Below are 23,110 nucleotides of genomic sequence, written 5' to 3'. Positions count from 1 at the left end.
TGTAGTAGTTGCATATAACCTACACACATCCTCTTGTATACAGGCATATCTCCAAGATACTGTGGGTTTGGTTCCAGACCACTGCAATAAAGCAAATATCACAATATTTTGGTTTCCCTGTACATATAAAAGTTATGTTTACGGTAGTCTATTAAGTGTACAATAGCATTATGTCTAAAAAAAATGTACACACCTTAGTTAAAAAATACTTTATATGTGGAGAAAAAAGAACCCTTGTGCACTGTTGGTGGGAATGTAAATTGGTACAGCCACTATGGAAAACAGTATGGAGAATTCTCAAAAAATTAGAAAGAGAACTACCATATGACCCAGCAATTCCACCCCTGGGTATGGATCTGAAGAAAACAAAAACACGAATTTGAAAAGATACATGTACCCCCATGTTCACTGCAGCATTATTTACAATAGCCAAGATATGGAAGCAACCTAAGTATCCACAGATGGATCAATGAATAAAGAAAATGTGATGGTGTGTGTGTGTGTGTATATATATGTGCGTGTATATATATATATATATATATATACACGCACATATATATACATACATATATATATAAAATGGAATCCTATTCAGGCATATGAAAGAATGAAATCTTGCCATTTGTGACAATACTGATGGAACTTGAGGACATATTTCTGATGAAATAAGTCAGACAGAGAAAGACAAATACTGTAATGATTTCACTTATATGTGGAAGCTAAAAAACAAAACGAATAAACATAATAAAACATAAACAGAGTCATAGATACAGAGAACAAACAGGTGGTTACCAGAAGGGAGGGGGCTGGGAGGAGGAAAGAAATAGGTGAGGGAAATTAAGAGGTACAAACTTCCAGTTGCAAAATAAATGAGTCATGGGTATGCAATGTACAGTGTGGGGAATATAGTCAATAACTATGTAATATCTTTGCATGGTGCCATATCTAGACTTATCGTGATGATCAATTTGAAATGCATAGAAATATCGAATCACTATGCTGTATAACAGGAACTAACATAATGTTGTAGGTCAAATATACTCCAAAAACAAACAAACAAACTTATAGAAAAAAGAGATCAGATCTATGGTTACTAGAGGTGAGGGTGGGAGAAGGAATTGAATGAAGACAGGCAAAAGGTAAACTTCCAGTTATAAAGATAAATAAGTACTAGGAATGTAATGTACAACACGATAAATATAATTAACACTGCTGCATGTTATATATGAAAGCTGTTAAGAGAGTCAAATCCTAAGAGTTCTCAGACAAGAGAAAATTGTTTTTTCTGTTTCTTTAATTTTGTATTTATATGAGGTGACAGATGTTCACTAAACTTGCTGAGATAATCTTTTCACGATGTATGTAAGTCAAATCACTACGCTGTATATCTTAAACCTACACAGTGCTGTATATCAATTATATCTCAATAAAACTGGAAGAAAACCAAAACAAAATAAAACTTTATTGCTAAAAATCAGCTAAGCATCGCTAGCCTTCAGCAAGTCATAATCCTTTTGCAATAGAAACAAAGATCACTGATCTCAGATCACCATAACAAATACATTAACAATGAAAAAGTCTGAAATATTGCTAGAATTACCAAAATGTGACACAGAGACACAAAGTGAACAAATGCTGTTGGAAAAATGACACCAACAGACTTGCTCAACACAGGGCTGTGACAAATCTTCAATCTGTAAAAAACGTAGTATCTGTGAAGCACAGTAAAATGAGGTATGCCTATAATTTAAATCACCTCCAGATTACTTATAATACCTAATACAATGTAAATGCTATGTAAATAGTGATAAATACAATGTAAATACTATGTAAGTAGCTGCCAGGCATGGCAAATTCAAGTTTTGCTATTTGGAACTTTCCAGATTTTTTTTTTCAATTATTTTCTGTCCACTGTTGGTTGAATCATCAGATGTGGAACTGGTGAATACAGAGGGCCAAGCCTACAGGATATATAGGAGCCCCTCTCAAATACTATCATGCGACTCTATAAATTTGAAATGAAATGAAATTAAGCTATAAAATAAAAAAAAAGGAGTATGTGTTGTCCCAAATAACTAGGACAGAATAAGCTTACAAACAAGAATAAAAATCAACATGAAAAGTTAGTGATGCCTGAGATTTCATCATCACTGATGATCTTTTCTGCATCAAAATCACCTGATACACAGGAATAGCAACCTAGCTGCAACAGATTAAAGAATCCCTGAGAAGTAATGATGTAGAAGAGAAAGAACGTAAACTACATTTTTAAAAACTGATACAAAATGAGGTAGAAGCTAGGGAGAGACATAGAAAGGACCCCAGTATCCTTCTAGGATTTTCCTTGGTATAAGCGAATCTTTTTTTTTAAAGGGGGCAAGTGAAAAACTTAGGGGGGAAATGCAGTATATGAACAATCCAAAATTTTATAAAGACGGTACATATGCCAATAAAACCAGGAAAGATTTTGTGTTTTCATGTAAGAACAAGACTGTCAAAATATAAAAAAGTAAAAACAAGAAAAATTACAGGAAACAATCATTAAAAAGAGTAAAATACATCATTCAGTTTTTGGCAAATCTAATAGACTTAAAAATTAGAACATGAGCAACATGAATAATATAATTAATAAAACTGGATTATTCCAAATATATCTAATATTAAAGCTTAAGAGGAGTCAGAGAACAGTTACAAAATGGATATTTTAGGGAAAAGATAACCTTAAAAACTCAAACTTAGTTTCTAATGGTCAAATTTATATAATAAAGTTAGTAAAAGCAGAAACTAACCACCAAAGACTAAACAATTTAAAAAGTATCCCAAACCAAATGTAAAAACAGTGTCCAAAACAACATGTTGTTCTAAACTGTTTAAACAAAACTGAGAACACTACTCTAATTTACAAGGTGCAGTTACATTTGTCAAAACTCAAACTCTACAGTTAAGATTTATGTGTGGCACTGCATGTAAATTACACATCCATAAAAGCTAAACATAAAAAAAAAATCCACAAAAACTGAGGTTTATAAAGTGAATATTTGGGCTTAGAATATAATTAAGTATTTAAGAAAAGTGGCACTGAGTAGGGGGTCCCCAAGTCCACTCCCAGATTTCACGACTTAAGAAAACTTACAGCACTAGACATATAGTCACAGTTATGATTTATTATAGTGAAAAGATACAAAGCAAAATCAACAAAGAGAAAAGGCACAGGGCAGAGTCCACAGGAAACGAGGCACAAGCTTCTAAGAGTTCTCTCCCTGTGGATCACCCAGGATGAGTTAATTACTCCACCAGTGAATGGTGACAATACCTGAAATGCTGTCAACCCAGAAAGCTCACTAGAGACTCAGTGTCCAAGGTTTTTACTGGGGTCTGGTCATGCAGGCACCCTCTGTCTAGTACATAATATGATTCTAGACTCCCAGAAGGGAAACAAATGTTTAGCATACACTGCCTGTTTGTATAGTTTAAACACAGTGAGTCACTCATCATTTAAGAAATCCAAGTCCTCAGACACCAGCCAACAGCCAACTTTGCAAGCAAGATCTTTCTAAGGATAGCAGTTTCAGATCTGCTATGTTAACTCTTTTCAGCACAGGTATGATATTTGCAACTTACTCTATAACAATCACAACAATAACAATATGGAAAGAGGAAAAAATAAGGCAAATGTGTCAAAATAATGACTGGTGAATCTGGTTGGGGGCCTTATGGGAGTTCTTTGTAGTATTCCTACAACTTTTAAGTTTGAAATTATTCCAAAATAAAAAGTAAACAAAATATTAATGGGGGTGGGGGAATTTTATCCCTAACAGAAGAATACTTTAAAATAATAAAATATTTAGAAATAACTTCAATAAAAACATGTATATTTACCATAAACTACAAAATTGTACTGAGAGATATGAAATATTTGAAAACAATTACATACCATGTTGCAGAATGCAAATATTCGATACCACAAAGATTTCCAGTAGTCCTATGTTCTTATGAGTTGTATGAACATCTGATTTTATCAGTTCAGAATACCCTTCCCCACTTCTTGCTGTAACAGGATACTTCTTCCCCATGGAGGATGCATTCACATGGTTCAGGCAAGGCTGACCCTGCCCCAAACCACTTTCCCCACATGATCATTTCCATCAAATTAACCAGGCCTCAGGGATTTCAGCTCCTTTAACTCTGGCCTCAGTAAACTGGCTCAGAGATAAGCGCCTAACCCAAACTGGGTCAATTAGGTAAGGTATTAAGGAAAACTCCTAATTGTTAGACCAAGAAGATCAGAGTCCTGGTTGTCTACGGCAGAGTCAAGAGCCAGTATCCCGATGACATAATCTAAGTCCTCTGGATCCAACCTTACCTGAAGCTACCCTATCTCTGGAATTCTCAATGACAAAACTAACATTTTTCTCTCCTTTTTTCTTTCTTTGCTTAAGCTAGTAAACTAGGTTTTTGCCTTTTATGATCAAGTGTCTTAACTAATATATAATTAAAATCCCAGGGGGATAGTTTTAGAAAAAAATACTAAAATTAATAAATAGGTAAAATTGAAAAATAGGTGAAACAAGGTAGATGACCCTAAGAGTGACCATATTATATCTATGTAACTGAGTTTATGATCCAAGAAACATCATAAATCAATAAAAAATAAATTATTCAGTAATAATCAGTGCTAGAAAAATTAGTTATTAAAAAAAATAAAAAGCCCCATCTCACATTCCCCAAAATTAATTTTCCAAAGCAGTCCAAATGAAAGAGAAAGATACGAATACATACCTAGATTTTTTTCCAGCCACTGATGTCCTTCAATTAGTTGGTCAATTAAGGCAAAATAATGTGGAGCAGCTTCATCAGGCATAACCCAGCCACCTGTCACAATTTCAAACTGACCGTTTTCTAGTAAACTAGGGAGAAAATAACATAAGAGTTTACATTCACATATATAAGAAAAGTTCAAATAAAAATGTAAGACATCATAAACATTAGAGACAGCCTTTACATGTAACCAGTATTCACACTAGTTGTTAATTTTTTTTTTTAAACCAGTGGATGAATTTCAACTTTGGGACCCTGGTGATAAAGCGTCCTTAGTAAAGTATCTGCTCCTCCTGCCCTAGGCAAAGCCATGCAGGTCACTCTGCCAGTTCTATTTCATAAGGGTATAATCTCCCATACAACTTCAAAGATTCCTGATGTCAGCAGCCACGTCTGATTTACTTCTGGATCTGGCCGAGCACCTAGCAAATACCTGAGTATATGCTTGATGAATGTTAATTGGAGGACTGTCATTTTAAGCACAATATTTGTTTCATTACACCTATGCTGAAAAATCAGGACTTATTTTAGTACTTCTGACACTGATAAGTTAATCATGCAAACTACAGAAGTAATAAAAATAAAAGTAAAGCTAGTAAATATCACATGCTTCTGGGAATACAGAAAACATTATAAAGCACCCTGCTCCAGTCGATTATAATGTAGGCTATATAGTTTATCTTTCATTATTGAGCCAAAAGCTCTAACATTATCATCATCTGTTCATTGAGTGCTCTTTACCATAATACTTCACAAAGTAACTAGACCACAGCCCTGGAGAACTAAATTGTTACAAGAAGATACCTTCCTCAGAGACAGAAAAAAATCATCAACTATCAAAAATTTGAAGAACTACCTGAGGAAGTGTAAATGGCCAGAACTTAAGCAAGCCTTTTAAGTGCCACAGACTTCTGAGTTTGCGACAAGGTGGTTTTGAAAACGATGTAAAATTTCAGAAGCAAAAGCAGCTTTAATAAGGATAAACATCACGGAATGCCTATAGCTAACAGCCAAGCACCAAGCCAAATTTAGTTGAAACAGACCAGAGGCATAAAGAATAAACATTTTCCTACAAAGCATGTAACAGAAGCCACAGCATTAACAGAACACCCAATTTTTTCAAATATATGCATGATCATAGAACCAATGACAGAGTGGATAATGGACACAATTTCTAAAAATGAATGAATACATGAGTGATTTCCTTGTATAAAATAAAAAGAGATTACATCTATATTACCATGGGGATCACCAAATAATACAATTTCATATGGAGAATATGATGGCTCATTATATAGTGTCTAAAGAAACTCCAATGTTCCAGTCAAACCTCAGATTCTCACAGGCCCACATCAAGAACTTGTAAGAAAGAAGCTGGAAATTTCTGAAAATTGTATTTCTTTAAGAACACAACTAAATCCAAGGCTATTTTGTCCCACTCTTACTGCCTATGGGACTTTGCTTACAGTTAGTTCTTCTTGTCTTTCTGGTGATTGCCTGATTTAGCCACACCCTGGAAGCCATGGACCAGTCACACCCCTTATGCCTATGAGCAGTATTTGGAAGCCTGAGATGTCAGGACAGATTTGGGACTTAATCTCTAGTCATCAAATATAGAAACTTGACCTCCTTATCTCAGTATTCCAATAAACAGATCTTCTGGAAAATATCAGAAATAAATTGGTCAAAACAAATGCTTTGCTGCTCTTGAATAGAGAATAGAAACTATAAATTAAGTAATCTTAATATTAAATGGAAAAAAATCACTCCACTGATGGAATTTCTCACCTATATCAGTTTTATTTTGCTACATATTCCCTGTCCCATAGGCATAAATGGGCTCCAAGAAACAGCCAACCAAGCAAAGAATGACACATATTATATTTCCTCAGCTCTATCTGTGAATAATTTATCCCTTCCCCCTCTGCATGATGCCTGAGATGCTACTGTGATTGTGTACAGAGTTCTTATCTGTACACAATGATTACTTTAAAGACTATCCTATCTATTACTATGGGGGAGACATGAAACCCTCTCACTCATTAATATGTTTTTCAGGATTTTCTTATCTATTTTCTTCTCTCCTATCTTTCCCAACATGGCTGATCCCAGCTGCCCTCATTTCTCAGCTCAAATAAAAGTCTCTGGGACACCCACAAAGTCTCTGGGCCACAGAGCCTAAATCAACACTCCCACTGTACCTCCACACTCTATCACACAATAGTATTTTTCACAAACCAGAATGGCCTTGTTCATTTACTGCTTCCTCTCCCTCCTCACCCCACCCACCATTATAACATAAGCTCCAAGAGAACAAGGACCAGGACATGTTTTGTTCACTTTTCCAGGCCCAGCACTGAGAAGCTTACTTGGCATTTAATGGGTACTCTCTGTTGTTAGATGAAGAGGGAATGAGTGAATGAGATTCTCAGTTTAAAATGAGTAGTAACATAAAGTTTGTTATTAGATGAAGTTCACAGACATATGCAAAATAAGTTGAACAGGGAAGGTTAGTTAAAAAGGAGTGTGAATAATATAGGTATAAAGTGACATGACCTGGAATATGATTCATGTAGGAGAAATGAACGGGGAGGGAGAGAGAGGAGATGCTTCATGAAGCATCAGTGGGAATTGAGAAATATCTTGACATAGAAGAAAGGATTAAAGTACGAATGACTTAGGGTTTTGATTCCAGGGGTCTAATGGGGTGGTGGTGTTAATACACATAGACAGTGCAGTTCAGTTGAGAAGGGACTCATTTTGCAGTAATCAATATAAATTTGGATAAGGCTATTTGATGTGACAGTGAGGCAGCCAAAAGGACCTAACTGAAAAAGAAAACTAAGTTTAGGGGAAAAGGCCAATATAAAATTAAGTTTTGGAGGAATGAAACAAAGATGAAATAGAGAATGATGGGAAGTCTGGAGAAAACAGTCAAAAGGAGAGTTAAGGACCAAGCAGAAGGACAATATAAGAGGAAATTGAGGTGAAAAGAAATGTGAAAGATAAAAAGGTCAAATCTGTGACTATGACCTGAGACATTCTAGAAAAGAGTAATGAGGCACAACCTGCACTTCTCCTTGGTAAAAGTTGTTTTCATAGTTTAAAAAGCTACCATATAACTGTGACTTACTCAGAAATGGACACATCAGTACGTCAGAATATAAAGTTGAGAAATAAATTTAAAAAATTTTTATATTATTAAAATAGCCATTAAATTAGTGGGGAAGAATGGATTGCGGTTTATTTTTTTTAATCTTCAGTCTGAGTGATTTAAAACAAACTCATAAGAAAGCCAAAATATTATGTCGTGGAAACCAAAGGACTGATATTTGAAATGGCTCACACAGGTTTTTAATAAAAACTACATGAGGAGGTCACAAGAGGCATAAGTGATGTTATAATATCAGGCCAGAAAGAACTTAGGTTTTAGTTTTTCTTAAGAAAGTTTCTCTAATCAGGTAGAACAAAAGGGAAGAAAATAGACAACATGATTTAAGATATGAAGCAATGTGACAATGAGTGGACACCTGGCCAAATAATCAGGTTAGTGAGTACTCCTATTTCACTCAACTGCCTGTTCTCCCTAGTCTATACATATGAACGGTGAAAACCAGATTATAAACCAGACATTCTTACAGGCAGGAAGGTCAGGCTTGATATAAAATATTCACTGTGTTAGGCAAAAACACATGCCACTTGACCAGTTAAACAAACAAAAAATACACGTGCACACATAAAAACTGCAGAAGTGCACACATTTGCCACGTTTACCCCTGATTTCTAGAACATATGTGATAAGCACTTAAGAAGCACCTGAAGAATGACAGGAAAACAAAATGGTCCAAATATACATGAGGAAAACACTGACCTAATGACTGAAAAGCACAGCCACCATCATCATCAGGTAGTGATAGGTACAAAAAGTAGGCCTGACAGTCTTACAGAAACAACACTCCAGGAAATACTGAGAAAAATATTTATAAGCAATAGCAGAAAAGCTATGTTAGCCTACAAAAGGTACCATATTTAAAATCGCCATTGTTAGCAACACAAAATAAAATTAAGACAGACTGCAAGCTGTATATTCCACACCTTCGTAATTTTTTAAAAATCAGGTAATGGGAAACACCTATAGAAAAAGTTACTTAGAATAAGTACAGGTGCTTCCAAGTATTTCCACTCACTTAGTGCTCAACAAGCATGAATTGAGCTAGTTCTCTGCAATTGTCAGGGGAGTACAACAAGGACCTACTGTATGGCACAGGGAACTATAGTCAGTATCTTTTAATAACCTATAATGGAAAAGACTCTGAAAAAGAGTATATATATATACACACACACACACATATATATGCATAACTGAATCACTTTGCTGTGTATACCTGGAACTAACACAACATTGTAAATCAACTATACTTCAATAGAAGGTTGTTCGGAAAAAAAAGAAAATGGGCATACTACTTATACTACTTTTAGGAGAGCAATGCCTATTGTTTTAATGATAAAAGTGAAAGGATGCAGAAAATTGTAAATAAAAGTTACCCAGATCTAATTCCCCAATAACAACCACTGTTCTAACTCTGAAAAAAAAAAAAGTGAAGTACAAAATCAAAGAAGATGTGCCCACCTCATAGGGTCTATTGCTTAATTTCTACCAAGAGACGCTCTGGTTTCTGGCAAATTTTTTGCATAAATGCTCTTCCTAATATTTCCTAATAAACAAGAGATCCAGAAACAAATGAAAAGACTGGGAAAGAGAGGGAGAGAAAGAAGTATATACGTGCAGCAAATCCAGAAAATAGGAAAACAGGCACTAACTTTCACAATTCACAACACCCTTACTTTTTTAATTGGTTGATTTGTAAGTCATTATGTACTTCTCTGTTTCTACAATTTCTCTGCTTGAGAATCTGATATAAAAGACTTAAGAAAATACTGATCAAAATTAAGCTGAGTATATCTGTCACAGCTCACTTTGCCCAAGATCCAGAATTTACATTTATGAATTTACTTGCCAAGCACAAGAAGTTGCGAATCATTTTCTCTGAGTGTCACTTTTTCCCCTATGTAGACACAGCACACATTTGAAATTTAGTCACACACAGAAGGACAGTCTCAAAGAGCTTTTTTCCCTAATGGGAAAATTGTTACAGATAACTTAGTAGCAAACAATGCATTATTTAGCAAGCTTCAAAGAATCACAAATTAATTTTACATGAGAAAACGAGTTGAATTTGTGTGGGGAAATATGAAATAATACAAGATGATGTATGGTGATTCATTCTTAAATAAAAAATTAGTTAAATGGAAAATTAAAAAAGATGGAGGCTCTCAATGAATCAATTAATAGGCTAAAAGCATTTGCTCATCAGATTATCTGACTCGTATGACTTTCATGGGGAATATCTAATAAGAGAGTAAAAATAAGATTTGTTTTAAAAACCACTCACATAATAATTGGGGAAACTGATCATATACCTCTGAGTATTATAGACACCCATTTAGAGAATATACGAGGGACAGATGACCAATGAGTCATCTCCTCATTTCTTCCTCACTTCATTCCAGCCATACCCTTTCTTTGAGTTTGCAGTCCATGCTCTCTGTCTGGAATGTTTTTCCTCCCAGTATTTACCTCACTGGCTCGTAGCGGATCTATCAGGAGCCTTCTCTGGCCACCACACTCCACCCAAACCCCACCTAAGTTGTTATCTTTCATAAAATCCAAAATTTTTCTTTCATAGCATTTATCACAAAATTTAATAACACATCTGCATGTTTACTGTCTTTGTCCCTCAATAGACTGTAAGCTCATGAAGGCAGGAATCATATCTGTTTTGCTCGCCATTTAAATCTGGGCGTTCCTACTAGAAAAGGGTACCAACAACCCAAAAGAAAAGCAAACAAAAGATATGAAGCAGATATTTCAGAAATAACTAGCTCCTGCAAATGAAAAGAAGTTTAATATCACTCATGAGGAAATGCAAATTAAAACTTCAGTGAGATCAAAAAGTTGTGTAACATGTGATGTCAAGGATATTTACAAATAGGTATTGTTACTTAAGGCTGGCAATAACTATCAAATTTTAAAACGCATATATACTTTTATCTATGCTCCTTAAAATGAAGTCAGAAAATACATAAAAATAAATAAAAGCACTGTACAGTCAGCCCTACATATCCACAGGTTCTGCATCCACAAATTCAATCAACTTCTGAAGGAAAATTTTAAAAAGAAAACTATTTCCAGAAAGTTTCAAAAAGCAAAACTTGAATTTACCACACACTAGCAACTATGTACATAGCATTGACATTGTATTTACAACTAGTTACATAACATTTACATTGTATTAAATATTATAAGTAATCTCAAGATGATTTCAAGTACACAGGAGAATGTGCGTAGGTTAAATGCGAATACTACTCAATTTTATATAAGGATTTAGGTATCTGGGGCAGGTTCTGCAAGGAACCCCCTGAGGATTATCAACGGATGACTATATACACTAAAGATAAAGATACACTTTATGCATTCACAAAAGACCAGAAACAAAACTACAGGGTCATTAATCAGGAGAAGTTACATAAATTAAGGCCCACTTGCAAGAGGGAAGAGATATGGGAACATATGTATATGTATAACTGATTCACTTTGTTATAAAGCAGAAACTAACACACCATTGTAAAGCAATTATACCCCAATAAAGATGTTAAAAAAAAAAAATTAAGGCCCACTCATAACAAACACTTTTATATAGTTTTTAAAAAGAAAGGTTCCTGAAAGGTTCTCCAAGATATATTAAGTTTAAAAACCATGGTACAAAACCCATTAGGGGCTATTATCCAAAAAAAAAAAAAGTAAGAAAAGAGAAGAAAAACAGGAAACCGGTGTTGATAAGGAATGTGGAGAAACTGGAAAGCTCAGGTACTACTGGTGGCAATGTGAAATGGTGCAGCTGTTGTGGAAAACAGTATGAGACTTCTGTGAAATATTAAACATAGAACTGCTATATGATCCAGCAATTCCACTTCTGGGTATATACATAAGAGAACTGAAATCAAGGACTCAAACTGATATTTGTACACTCATATTCATAGCAGCATTTTTACAATAGCCAAAAGGTAAAAACAATCCAAACGTCCATTGATGAATGAATGAAAAAACAAAACATGGTATATTCATGCAATGGAATATTATTCAGTCCTAGAAAGGAAGGAAATTGACACATGCTTCCACATGGATGAACCTTGAAGACATTATGTTAGGTGAAATAAGCCAGACACACAAAAAGACAAATATTGTATGATTCTACTTATATGGGGTACCTAGCATAGTCAAATTTATAGAGACAGAAGGCAGAATGGTAGTTGCCAGGGCAGAGGGGAAGGGGAATTATTAACAGGTATAGCATTTCAGTTTGGGATGATGAAAAAGTTCTGGAGATGGTTATGGTTGCAAGACAATGTGAATATATGTAATGCCGCTGAATGTCACACATAAAATCATTAAAATGGTAAATTTTAAGTTATGTACATTTTACCACAATAAAAAAAAAGATGCACTCAAAAAAAAAGCACAATGTGCATGTCATGCTATCATTTGTATAATATGTATGTGTCTTTGCACATATGTACATGCACATATTTTTCCTGTGTATCTATAAATTAGATAAGCATCTGGTCAAAGTAGCTGCCTCCTGTGAGAAGAGTTAGATGCCAAGAAGACAGGAGTAGTCACACCTTACCTTTCATTGTATACCCTTTATATATTCAGGCTTATATTAAAATATGAATTAAATAAAATTTTTTTCTGAACTATAAATGTTATACTACCCTGATTTCTTCTAAGCACTAAAAACAAACAAAACTATAGCATAAAATAGTCACAAAATTTTATTTAAGAATATTTCTTATATTAGATGATTGAATTAATAGTTTGTTAAGTTTTAATAATTAGATATACTTTAAATATTTCACTGTATAGTAAATATTACTTCATTTTCTCACTTTTCTAGAACAAACTGTTCATTCAAATAAACCAGAAAATATATGAGGTTGAAAAATAAAATTTAAAAATCCACTCAATATCTTGCTATAAATGCATAAAGGGTTATGGTAGGCATAGTTTTTAATCAATTTATTTCACTTAGTACTATATACCATGAACATCTTTCCATCTTAATAAACAGACATATATCATTATGTTTATGGATGTACTGTATTTCTAAAGTATTTATAATTGAGATATAACAACACATAATATACATGTGTTCAGTTTGATGTATTTTGACAACTGTTTATACCCCTGTTACTACCCAAAACAACTGATATTTGTACACTGAAGACATAGGCTATTCCCATCAACTCAGAGAGCCTTCTGCCCCTTTCCAATCAATTCCTACCTTACTCCCCCGCCAACAAAAAAGACATTCTTACTTAGTGATTTATATCACAATAGATTAGTTTACTTACTCTCAGACTTCATAAAATGGAGTCATACAATACTCTTTGGTGTCAGGATTCTTTTGCTAATGTATTTGTTAGATTCATTCATACTGTGTATTTCAGTAACTCATTATTTTTCATTGCTGAGTGGTACTCCATTGTTTAAATATGGCACAAAATTTTAATCCAATATCTTATTGATGGACATTTGAACTGTTTCCTGTTCACCAAAACACTGGTGAACATGTTTTTACTTTTCTTGGATAAATTCCTAGGAAGGAGCTCCCAGGTCACATGACGTATATTTAACTTTGGAGAGAATTCCAGTTGCGGCATATTCTTTTCAAGCCTTGGTGTTGTCAGTCTTTTTGATTTTAGCCATTCTAAGGTGTTTGGGATAGTATCTTGTAGTAGTTTTAATCTGCATCTCCCTGACGACCACATATTACTCAGCCCCTGCATGCACACCCTCCCCTGCACTGTTGCAGCCTAATAAACTTCTTTCAGGTGTTTGAACATGCCATGTTCTTGCTAATCCCTGGCCCATAATCACAATTCTCCTCTCATAACCTGGAATTCCTTCCTCACCCTCTGCCACCCTCTTTATACCTGGCTAGTTCTAACAGCCTTTCAAGTTTCAGCTTGAATACCACCTGCTTCAGGAAGCTTTCCAAGACCCACTTCTTGCTTCCATAGAAGAAAATGCTTTATTCTGATACTGTGTTAATTATATTGTCTTCCTCGCTCTGCCCTGAGAGTGGGGATCAGGTAAGTCTCACTCACTTCCTGTATCCCTGGAGTCTAGCACAGTCAATATTTGTTAAATAGATGACGGAGAAAATACAGGAAGGCTTTGGAGATGAGGTAATATTTCAGCTGAGTATTGAAGAATAAATAGGATTGAGATTATCCAATGTACAAAAGGAAAAATATATTCTCAGCTAAACTCATGGGCAAGTTCCTAAGAAGCAGGAAATAACCTGTGACTGAGGACACCCACGTGGCTCAGCATGGCTAAGAGGGGGGTGTGAGGCAGGAAGTGATCTGAGGTAAGGGTGTACAAGCAGGGAGGAATCAGAGGACAAAAGCAAGGATGTGCCAGGCAAAGGAGGTTGGGCTGTACCTTTTGACAATGAATTGTCACTGAAGCACTTGAAAGCCAAGAAGAGACATGGGCAGACTCATATATTAGAAACCTAATTCTGTGGGTGAAATGGAGGACACCTGGAAGTGGCAAAGCTGGAAACAGGAAGACCAGTTGGAGGTTTTCGTTAAAGCAGGAAACAAGAGTAAGGGGGATAGAGCGGGGGCGGGGGGTGACTGTGCAGAGATACTAAAAAGGCACAGCTGACAGGCTTGTGGGGACTGACTGGACGACATGAACAGCAGACCGAAAGGCAGAGCACACAGTGGGCAGGAGCACTGGTTCTGGGGTGAGCCTTCCTGGTTCTGGTCCTCAGTCCACACTTAATTGCTGGGGGACCTTAGGCGCATTCCTTACCACCTCTGCATTGGTTTCCTCAGCAGTAGAATGAGAATAATGAAGGATCTTAACACATAGGGATGTTACAGGATGGGCTGAATGAATACATCTAAGTGTTTAGAACAAGCCTCCTACGTTGAGTACAGAGTAAGCATTCAATAGTGTTAGCTGTTACTGTTACCCTTAACTAGGGAAGAAGAACGAAATTGAGGTTGGAGCTTTAGATCTGGAAGCAGCCCACACACCTGGAAATTAAAACAACCGTGTGGCAGGGCATGCAAAATGAGGAGAACCAAAACGGTGCTACCCCACAGAAGAAAACTGGGATATTTAGGAAAGAGCAGAGGAGGGAGTCAGAGGGATGATGACAAAGGGATGTTCAGCAATGCAGGACTAGAACCAGGAGAAAGAGCTCTGGCTCACAGAAGACCAAAAAAAAAAAAAAGGAAAGAATTTTAAGGAGAATGGAGTGAGTGGTCACTGTCAATGCTGCAAAGAAATTCTCCCAGAGGACTGAAGAAGTATCCAACAGACAGAGCAGCTGAGAAGTCCTCATGGCTTTTGCCTATAGCTGATGTAAATGAGAGGTGAAAGCAAAGCAAAGACACCTCAATCCAGATGAATGGGGATGGGATACATACTTTCTAAAATAAATGTACACCACTGCTTCAACTAGTAGAATCAAAGCTATTTTAGACACTGGTTTGATTCCTTTGAGAGACTGCTTTGATTCCTTTGATGAAATGCTATGTATCTTTAGGCTCTAAACTAAATCCAAATCTGCAATTTACTCTGAACATCACAAGACACACTGTAACTTCTCACTGCTCTGCAAATTTTACAGCAGGCTTTGGTTAAATAGCACAAAATCTGACCTGTATAAAATGTATAATAAATTAGCTAGTATAAGAACTTTAAAGGTATTTTTTTTTTCTAGTGAACTCATAATGCAGAATGCATGTAAGTTTGCAAAATGTAAGTTTGGATTTGTATTATTTGTATTACTTAAGAAAGTAATCTCAAACTTTTCTCTGATTTCAATAAGCAGAGATAGTTATAAGGACAGGGTAGAAGGTTCACTTAACTATAAACCTAGGAAAAAAGAAGTAAGAGAATGGTAGATTAGATAAAGACTTTGCGGTCTCAGCAAAGCAATGAAATCCAGCAATGCAGTGAAGACACAATATCTAATGGTACCCTTCTCCATTCACACATTTGGAGCCTTATGTTATACCAAAAGGTCCACACAGAGAAGCTGGTCAAGATTCTGGCAAACACATAAACTGTTCTAGGTTCCAACAGCCCAGTGCGCTTCTCAATTGAACACTGGTCTCAACAGCAGAAGCAGATGCAATGTAAAAACTCTTTCAATGTCTCAGAGCCCAGAGAGGAAAAATGAATATGTAATATGCTGGGTGCTAGTCAAAGGAAACGCTAAGGCTAATGTTTCAGCTATTTGACTCGGAATAGGGTTCACATTTTGATGTATTATAAACGTCATGCAGTACTTAACTGCATTTAGCCAAAAAGTATTCAAATAGAAAGCCTAAAAAGTAAAAAGGATGTTAGCATACCAGTCATTTTCAAAATAAAACAAGCGTAGATGGAAAATGTGCTGATTATAACAAGGTAGTTTCTTTTAAATCCACTGGATATGTGTTACAAGTAGGAACCATGACTATACTTGATTAAATTACTCTGAGTCACACAAAATAAAAAAGCTAGATGTTGTTTGCATGGATCTCCCTTTAGTTAACCAGATTTTCATTTTTGAAAGCTGACAGAGCTGAATATTGCTGCCACAGGGGGGAAGAATCAAACAAGTCATTGCTAGCATAGATTATGAGGATCACTTGAGTTATGTTTCTGTTAAGTTCCCACAATCAACTGATATTCTTCAGGGACAATAAAAGCTTACACAGAACTCTGCTAGAATTAACAGGTTCTTCTCTTCAACAGGTAGCTTGCAAATTTAGGTACAGATATTTAATCCACAGACTCATCTTCAAAAACAAGCCATTGCATAAGCATTACAGTAGTAGTCAAAAAAATTCTATCATTAATGCCACTTAGTACAAGCTCAGAATTTTAAATAATGGGAGCAAACCTATGTATCTATTAAGTTTTTCTGTTTGTTTGTTTTGTTTTTTCTGGAACCCACCTCTCCAACAAAGGATTTGAGGAGAAAAATATCAGCTAGCTTTCTTGGTCGCAAGCAACACTGACTGACTGAACAGGAAATGTATTGGGGGACAGTCCTGGGTACACAGAACTGAGAACAGGCTAAAAGTCCAGGCTTAACAAAGGACTGGAAAAAAATGAGAGGCCATGCTACAGGCATGACAGGGTCCGTGACACAGGACAGGAAGAATCTTGCGGATGCACCAGTGCTGTGAGGGCTGACCTGCAACCTTCCCTCCATTCTGCTTCCCTTCTTTCCATCTCTTTACCCTCGCTTCACTCTAAAGGCTCAAAACCCTGGGAAATAATATATTGATTAGCTGAGCTCATCATCACTGACCTATCTGACCTGGGGCAGGACAATGAAGGATCTGACTTCCGTGTTTGGAGACCATTTCCTAAAAGGAAATCAGGTGAAATGGATGGGAAACAAAGTGTTTGGTTAGAAAAGGAAGGGCTTTGAGTCGAGTTACACTCTCTGTTTTGAAACAAATTCCAGGTGTGGATACATGTTACTGCTCATGGATGAATTAAAAAAAAGGAAAATGCTTGGACTTACAGACAACAATATAAAGAATCCAGAACTAAAGGGTAATTAAAAAGCATAGTTAAAACCAAGCATTGAAGCCAGAAAAGAACAGGCTCCACACCATCGAGAAGAATGTGAGGTGGGAAAGAAAACAAAAAACCTTGAGAAAAACCTCACATAATGCAGTAAATATAACCAAAAAATTAAAATGCATATGCCAAAGAGAGACCAGAGACTTAACAATTAGATAACTGAATTCTAAAACAAATGAAATAAAACCAGTAATTAATTAGTAAGAGCAAAAATATATAAGCTGAAAAATATTCTGAATTGATACATGGAAAATTTAATAAGTTATACATACCCAGATATATGGCAAAAGTTTGGAATTTTAGGGATCAATGGCACTGTTTCTCAAAAATCTAAAGAATAAAAATTGTGCAGTCCATATTCTCTGACCACAAGACATTAAAACCACCTTTTAACACCTAAAGTATAACTGAGAAAAAAATAGGAATTTGAAAATTTTCCTAACATACTCAAGTCAAAGAGAAAACAATACATACAGAATATTTAGGAAAAAAATAACATAAAAATGTGAAAGCTAATAAGAGCAGTAAAAAGGCAAACACAGAGGGAGAAATGCTCCTTGTTAAAATAAATCAACTGGCCCATTTAGCATTAGTAAAAAACAGGTAGAAGGAATTAAATAAAAGCAGAAAAGTCAAGAGTAAATACCAGTAAAATATAAATAGTTTTTTGGGGGTACAAAAACCAACAGAAATAGTAAAAGCTTTAGCTGATCTAATTAAGATGAAGAAAAAAATCAGATTCCCCCAAATAATAAGAAAACAAACAAAAACAAGCAAACAAAATAACTACAGATGCAATAAAATCTGAACAATCTGAGTAAAACACTATAAAATTATAAGAAACTATGAAGTATTATTTGTACTCAAGGAGCAATATAAGACCTAGACAGACAAAAAAAATCTGTTTTAATCTCTAAACCTAGTAAAAGAAAAAATATGTATAGACAAACACCAATTCCGCAGGGTTTCACAGGGCAGTTCTTAATTTTTGCAACACTGCAAACCAGTAGGTAACTCGATTTAAACGAAGGATTTGTGTGTGTGTGTGTGTTTGTATGTTAACCTAAATTAGCTGCTAACATTTCAACTTAAAAAGTCAAGACATTTTATGTAACATTTTGGAATTCCAGCTTGTCAAGAATAACTGGAAGAATATCCTGACAACTCTGGTTCCCGTGGCCACACATGGCAGGAGTGGAAGAAGGGGTAGTCCTTTTGGGTGTGGCAGTTACTCCCGGTACATTCAGGATCCTCAGACTCTACAGCCTTCAGTTATGGCACCTTCCTGGCCACTCTTATAAGCATTTTAAGCATGCTCTCGGGGGGGGGGGGGGGGGGAATGTCTGATAGATAATAATGGAACACCAATTCTCTCTAAATTACCTTTAAACGTTTATGTCAATATCTATCAAAATTCCCCCCCCCCTTTTTTTTTGATAGGGTAGGAAGAATTTAGCAAGTTAATTCTAAAGCTCTCTGGGAAAATTAAGTGGTCACTCATTAAAAGAACTTTTCAATAAAGAGAAACAAGAGGAGATTTAAACTGTCTGTTATTGAAACACATAAGGCCGCAACAATTACAGTTAAACAGAAAAGTCCATGAAAGAGGTCAGAAAGCTCAGAAATCAATGCATATTGAAATACAATAAAGATGGCACTTCAAGTCAGTAGAAAAGAATGGACTATGTAAGTCTTAGGGAAGCAGCACAGCACAACGTGCAAGGGAACAAACAGCCTGTGGGGCTGGACAGGCTGGACTGGATGGTAACTAGTGCAGCATGTGCAGCTGGGTGACCCTGGATGACAAGTGTTCTTATCTGTAAAATCAAGATAGTAATTATATCTACTTCACAGGATTGTTGCGAGGATTATCAGTTATCATTTGCAAGGTACTTAAAACAGGAAGTAATACAGTAAGCACTGTATATGTGATGTTAAATAAGTAAAAGAAAGCAATTGATGCTAAGACAATCCTTAAAGTCCTGGGAGCAGGGAGGAGGGAGACATGGGGAGCAAAACCTCCCATCACACCACATTAAAAAAATAAACTGGAGGATTTATAAAAGTGAGCAATAAAAAACTAAATTGGGGGAAAAAAGGCTATCTCATCTCTTGGATTGGGGAAGACTTTTTAAATATGACAGCATATTAAATATGACAGCAAAGTCAATCAAGAAAACAGATTAATACATTTGACTACATAAATATTTTAAAAGTCTTTATATCAAACACTAAGAATTAAGAAGAAATATAAAGCTTCAGGAAAAATAAAGGTTGGTATGTATATAATAAATATTCTTACAAATCAGTAAGAAAAAGTACATGATCAAGCAATTCAAAAAAAGCTCTGCCTGTATATATGAGAAAGCATGGAACACTATCACTAATCAAAAATTCACATTTTTACCACTTAAATTGGTCAAACTTTTAGAAAAAAATATATTGTTGCCTAATATGCAGAGAAATTTGTACCTTTCTATATGGAAGACTGAAGAATACACTGAAACCCACCCTTCTAGGGGTCACTTTGATTATATGCTTCAAAAAATCTTTAAAATATTAAGCCCCTTTGACCTAGTAATTCCATTTCTAGGACAAAGATGGAACATAAGGATTTCAATGGAAAAGTTTCAAGTCACTTTTTCAGAGATGAACCAGAATCAAGGAAAAACAGAATGCGAAGAAATATTTTAACTTTCAGATATAAAGCTAAGAATTTTCACATTCTAAAAATTCAACACCTGTTTCACTGTATAATTGTTTAATATTACCAAATTAAAAAAAAAAGTTTTAAAAAACAAACCTTTTAACAGCATCCTTCTTCTGAATATCTATAGTTTCCCACCACTTTGAAAGGTAAGAGATCTCAGACCACATAAATTTCCTCCGTGGGTCTTCTTTCAACTTGATGACCATGTTATTAAAAATATACTGAGTCTTCTCTCGAAAGTAGTCATCAAAAGTCTTCAACCAACCTAAATTAAGACACAAATATACCACAAAGGTCTGATTCATATGTCTGATTTAAACTGTCACATTCCATTGCATTACCCTTGCATAACCTCACGTTTCATTCATATAAAGACATATTTAAAAATTTAGCAAACGTTTTCAGTTAATGAAATTCCACTTAAATGGATGTGAGACTCAAAAAGCCACTAATAGGGCTTCCCTGGTGGCGCAGTGGTTGAGAGTCCGCCTGCTGATGCAGGGGACACGGGTGCGTGCCCCGGTCCGGGAAGATCCCACATGTCGCAGAGCGGCTGGGCCCGTGAGCCATGGCCGCTGAGCCTGCACGTCAGGAGCCTGTGCTCCGCAATGGGAGAGGCCACAACAGTGAGAGGCCCGCGTACCGCAAAAAAAAAAAAAAAAAAAAAAAAAAAAAAAAGCCACTAATATTGAAATGATAAAAATACTCTGAAAACTGTACAAATTCAGATATCAATGAGAAAAATGAAAAAGCCAAAAAGCATTTCATATGTAATTATAATATCTAATTCAACTATTTATAATTTATCTCTAATTTAAGGAATTTTATATATATATATATATATATATATTTTTTTTTTTTTTTTTTTTTTTTGGTACGCGGGCCTCTCACTGTTGTGGCCTCTCGCATTGCGGAGCACAGGCTCCGGACGCGCAGGCTCAGCGGCCATGGCTCACGGGCCCAGCCGCTCCGCGGCATGTGGGATCTTCCCGGACCGGGGACAAACCCGCGTGCCTTGCATCGGCAGGCGGACTCTCAACCACTGCGCCACCAGGGAAGCCCAATTTAAGGAATTTTTTAAATTAAAAAAATCTGAACAGTGTTGACAAGCTGACAGTAATATTCTCATAATATGGAATCAAAATTTTATCCTCTCTCATACCACATCTAAAATTTCCTATCCATTAAGTAACCTAAACTAAGAAAAAGAAAATCACAAGTACAAACTCTACTGAAAAGCCAGCAGCAGAGCAATAATCAAACAACAAATATGTACACATCTATGTAAAGTTGTTTTCAAAAAAGAATTGATGTTGACAACTTAGTTCTTTGACTTTTCCTACTGCATCTCAAAGATCCTGGAGACTTTATCTAAAGACATTTGCAATTCAACTATAAAGAAATATTTTTAACAAGACCTATAGCTCCAAATACAGCCCCATCCAGCAGAGTAATAAAGCAACGTGATGAGTGGCTGAAGCAAAACATACACAGCCACCAATTCCACCTACTGGTGGGACACAAAATATACCCTGCTGAGCATAATCTCTTACCTATGAAATCTAAAAGGAAGGGGACTTTCTATAGAGACAGGCTTAACCACTGTGCTATTGTTACCAAGCCTCAAGCATATGGGAGGTCTAAGATACAAGGGATACAACTGGCTATTTCTTTTGTCTGTCTACAATTAAGTGAATATTCAATGCATACTGTATTTGCTGGCAGAAAATAACAAAAACCTACGAGGGCTGAGCCGGCAATATACTATTCTGACAATGCAAATATGAGCCTCTAAAGGGCACTGCCAGTGTGACTATATTTCTCCCTTTTGCTTTAAGTGAACTCTATTCATTCTACGGTTATTTACTGAGAACCTACAAAGTGATGGGTATGAAGCTATGAGCCAAATAGGAATATAGTGTAAAATATTCTTTATAGGACTTTCTTGATCTGGAGTACTTTTAAGCTGGTTTGTCACCAAAGAATACTACCTGAATAATTCAACTTTTTCATGTTTAAATAAAAAGTCTGTACCTACAGAAAACGCAAAGATGTCTCATAAAATAGTGGTTTACAAAGAATCCCATCTTGCTTCACAAAGGTACAACCTAGACCCTGTCCCAGAGCACTGAGGCCAGGATCCACATCTGGATTCCCAGGGACAAGCAAAGAAAATTCAACCTATCCTTAAATGGAGATGCCCTAACTCCCTGCTGACCATGCAGCACCCCTGAGAGACAAAAAATATCAAGTGCTCAGACCTGAGCCCAGTATATAATATAGCACTTAATAATAATAATAGTAGCTGCTGCTACTATTATTATTATCATAATCATCATCAGTCTTTAATTGCCCCTTCCACATCTCTACAATCAAACTGGGTCAAAGGAGAAATAAAAGATATTCCTAACATCTAATTTTGAAAGAGTATACAATTTATTTAAAACATTAAATAAATTGCTCCACATCTTAAACATATTGGTTACCCAACACTTCAATTTGCATAGAATTCATTTTATGCCCCCATTATGGGCTGAATTGTGTCCCCTTGAAACTCATATGTTGAAGTCCTAACACCCAGTAACACCCACTTCAGAATGTGACTGTATTTGGATGTAAGGTCTTTAAAGAGATAATGAAGGTAAAATGAAGTCATGAGAATGGGCCCTAATCCAATACAGGCATAACTCGTTTTATTGCACTTTGCTTTATTTTGCTTCACAGGCATTGCATGTTTTACAAATTGAAGGTTTGTGGCAACCATCTGTCAAACAAATCGATCAGTGCCATTTTTCCAACAGCATTTGCTCACTTTGTGTCTCTGTCACATTTTGGTAATTCTCATAATA

At 35.8% G+C, this 23,110-nt stretch overlaps 1 protein-coding gene across 1 annotated transcript in view; it reads right to left on the bottom strand.

Annotated features, from left to right (window-relative positions):
• The window catches only part of MAN2A1 (mannosidase alpha class 2A member 1), a 161,494-nt gene that overhangs the window by 93,175 nt on the left and 45,209 nt on the right, over positions 1 to 23,110 (bottom strand). Inside the window, exons 4-5 of the mRNA XM_067731400.1 lie at positions 20,355 to 20,526; positions 4,780 to 4,907 (exon numbers count right to left, since the gene is read on the bottom strand). Of these exons, the coding sequence (XP_067587501.1) occupies positions 4,780 to 4,907; positions 20,355 to 20,526 (300 nt within the window). The remainder of the gene's footprint in view (positions 1 to 4,779; positions 4,908 to 20,354; positions 20,527 to 23,110) is intronic.

This window comes from Pseudorca crassidens, chromosome 3 (assembly GCF_039906515.1).
Source record: "Pseudorca crassidens isolate mPseCra1 chromosome 3, mPseCra1.hap1, whole genome shotgun sequence".
NCBI lineage: Eukaryota > Metazoa > Chordata > Mammalia > Artiodactyla > Delphinidae > Pseudorca > Pseudorca crassidens.
This window is presented reverse-complemented; position numbering and strand designations above follow the sequence as displayed.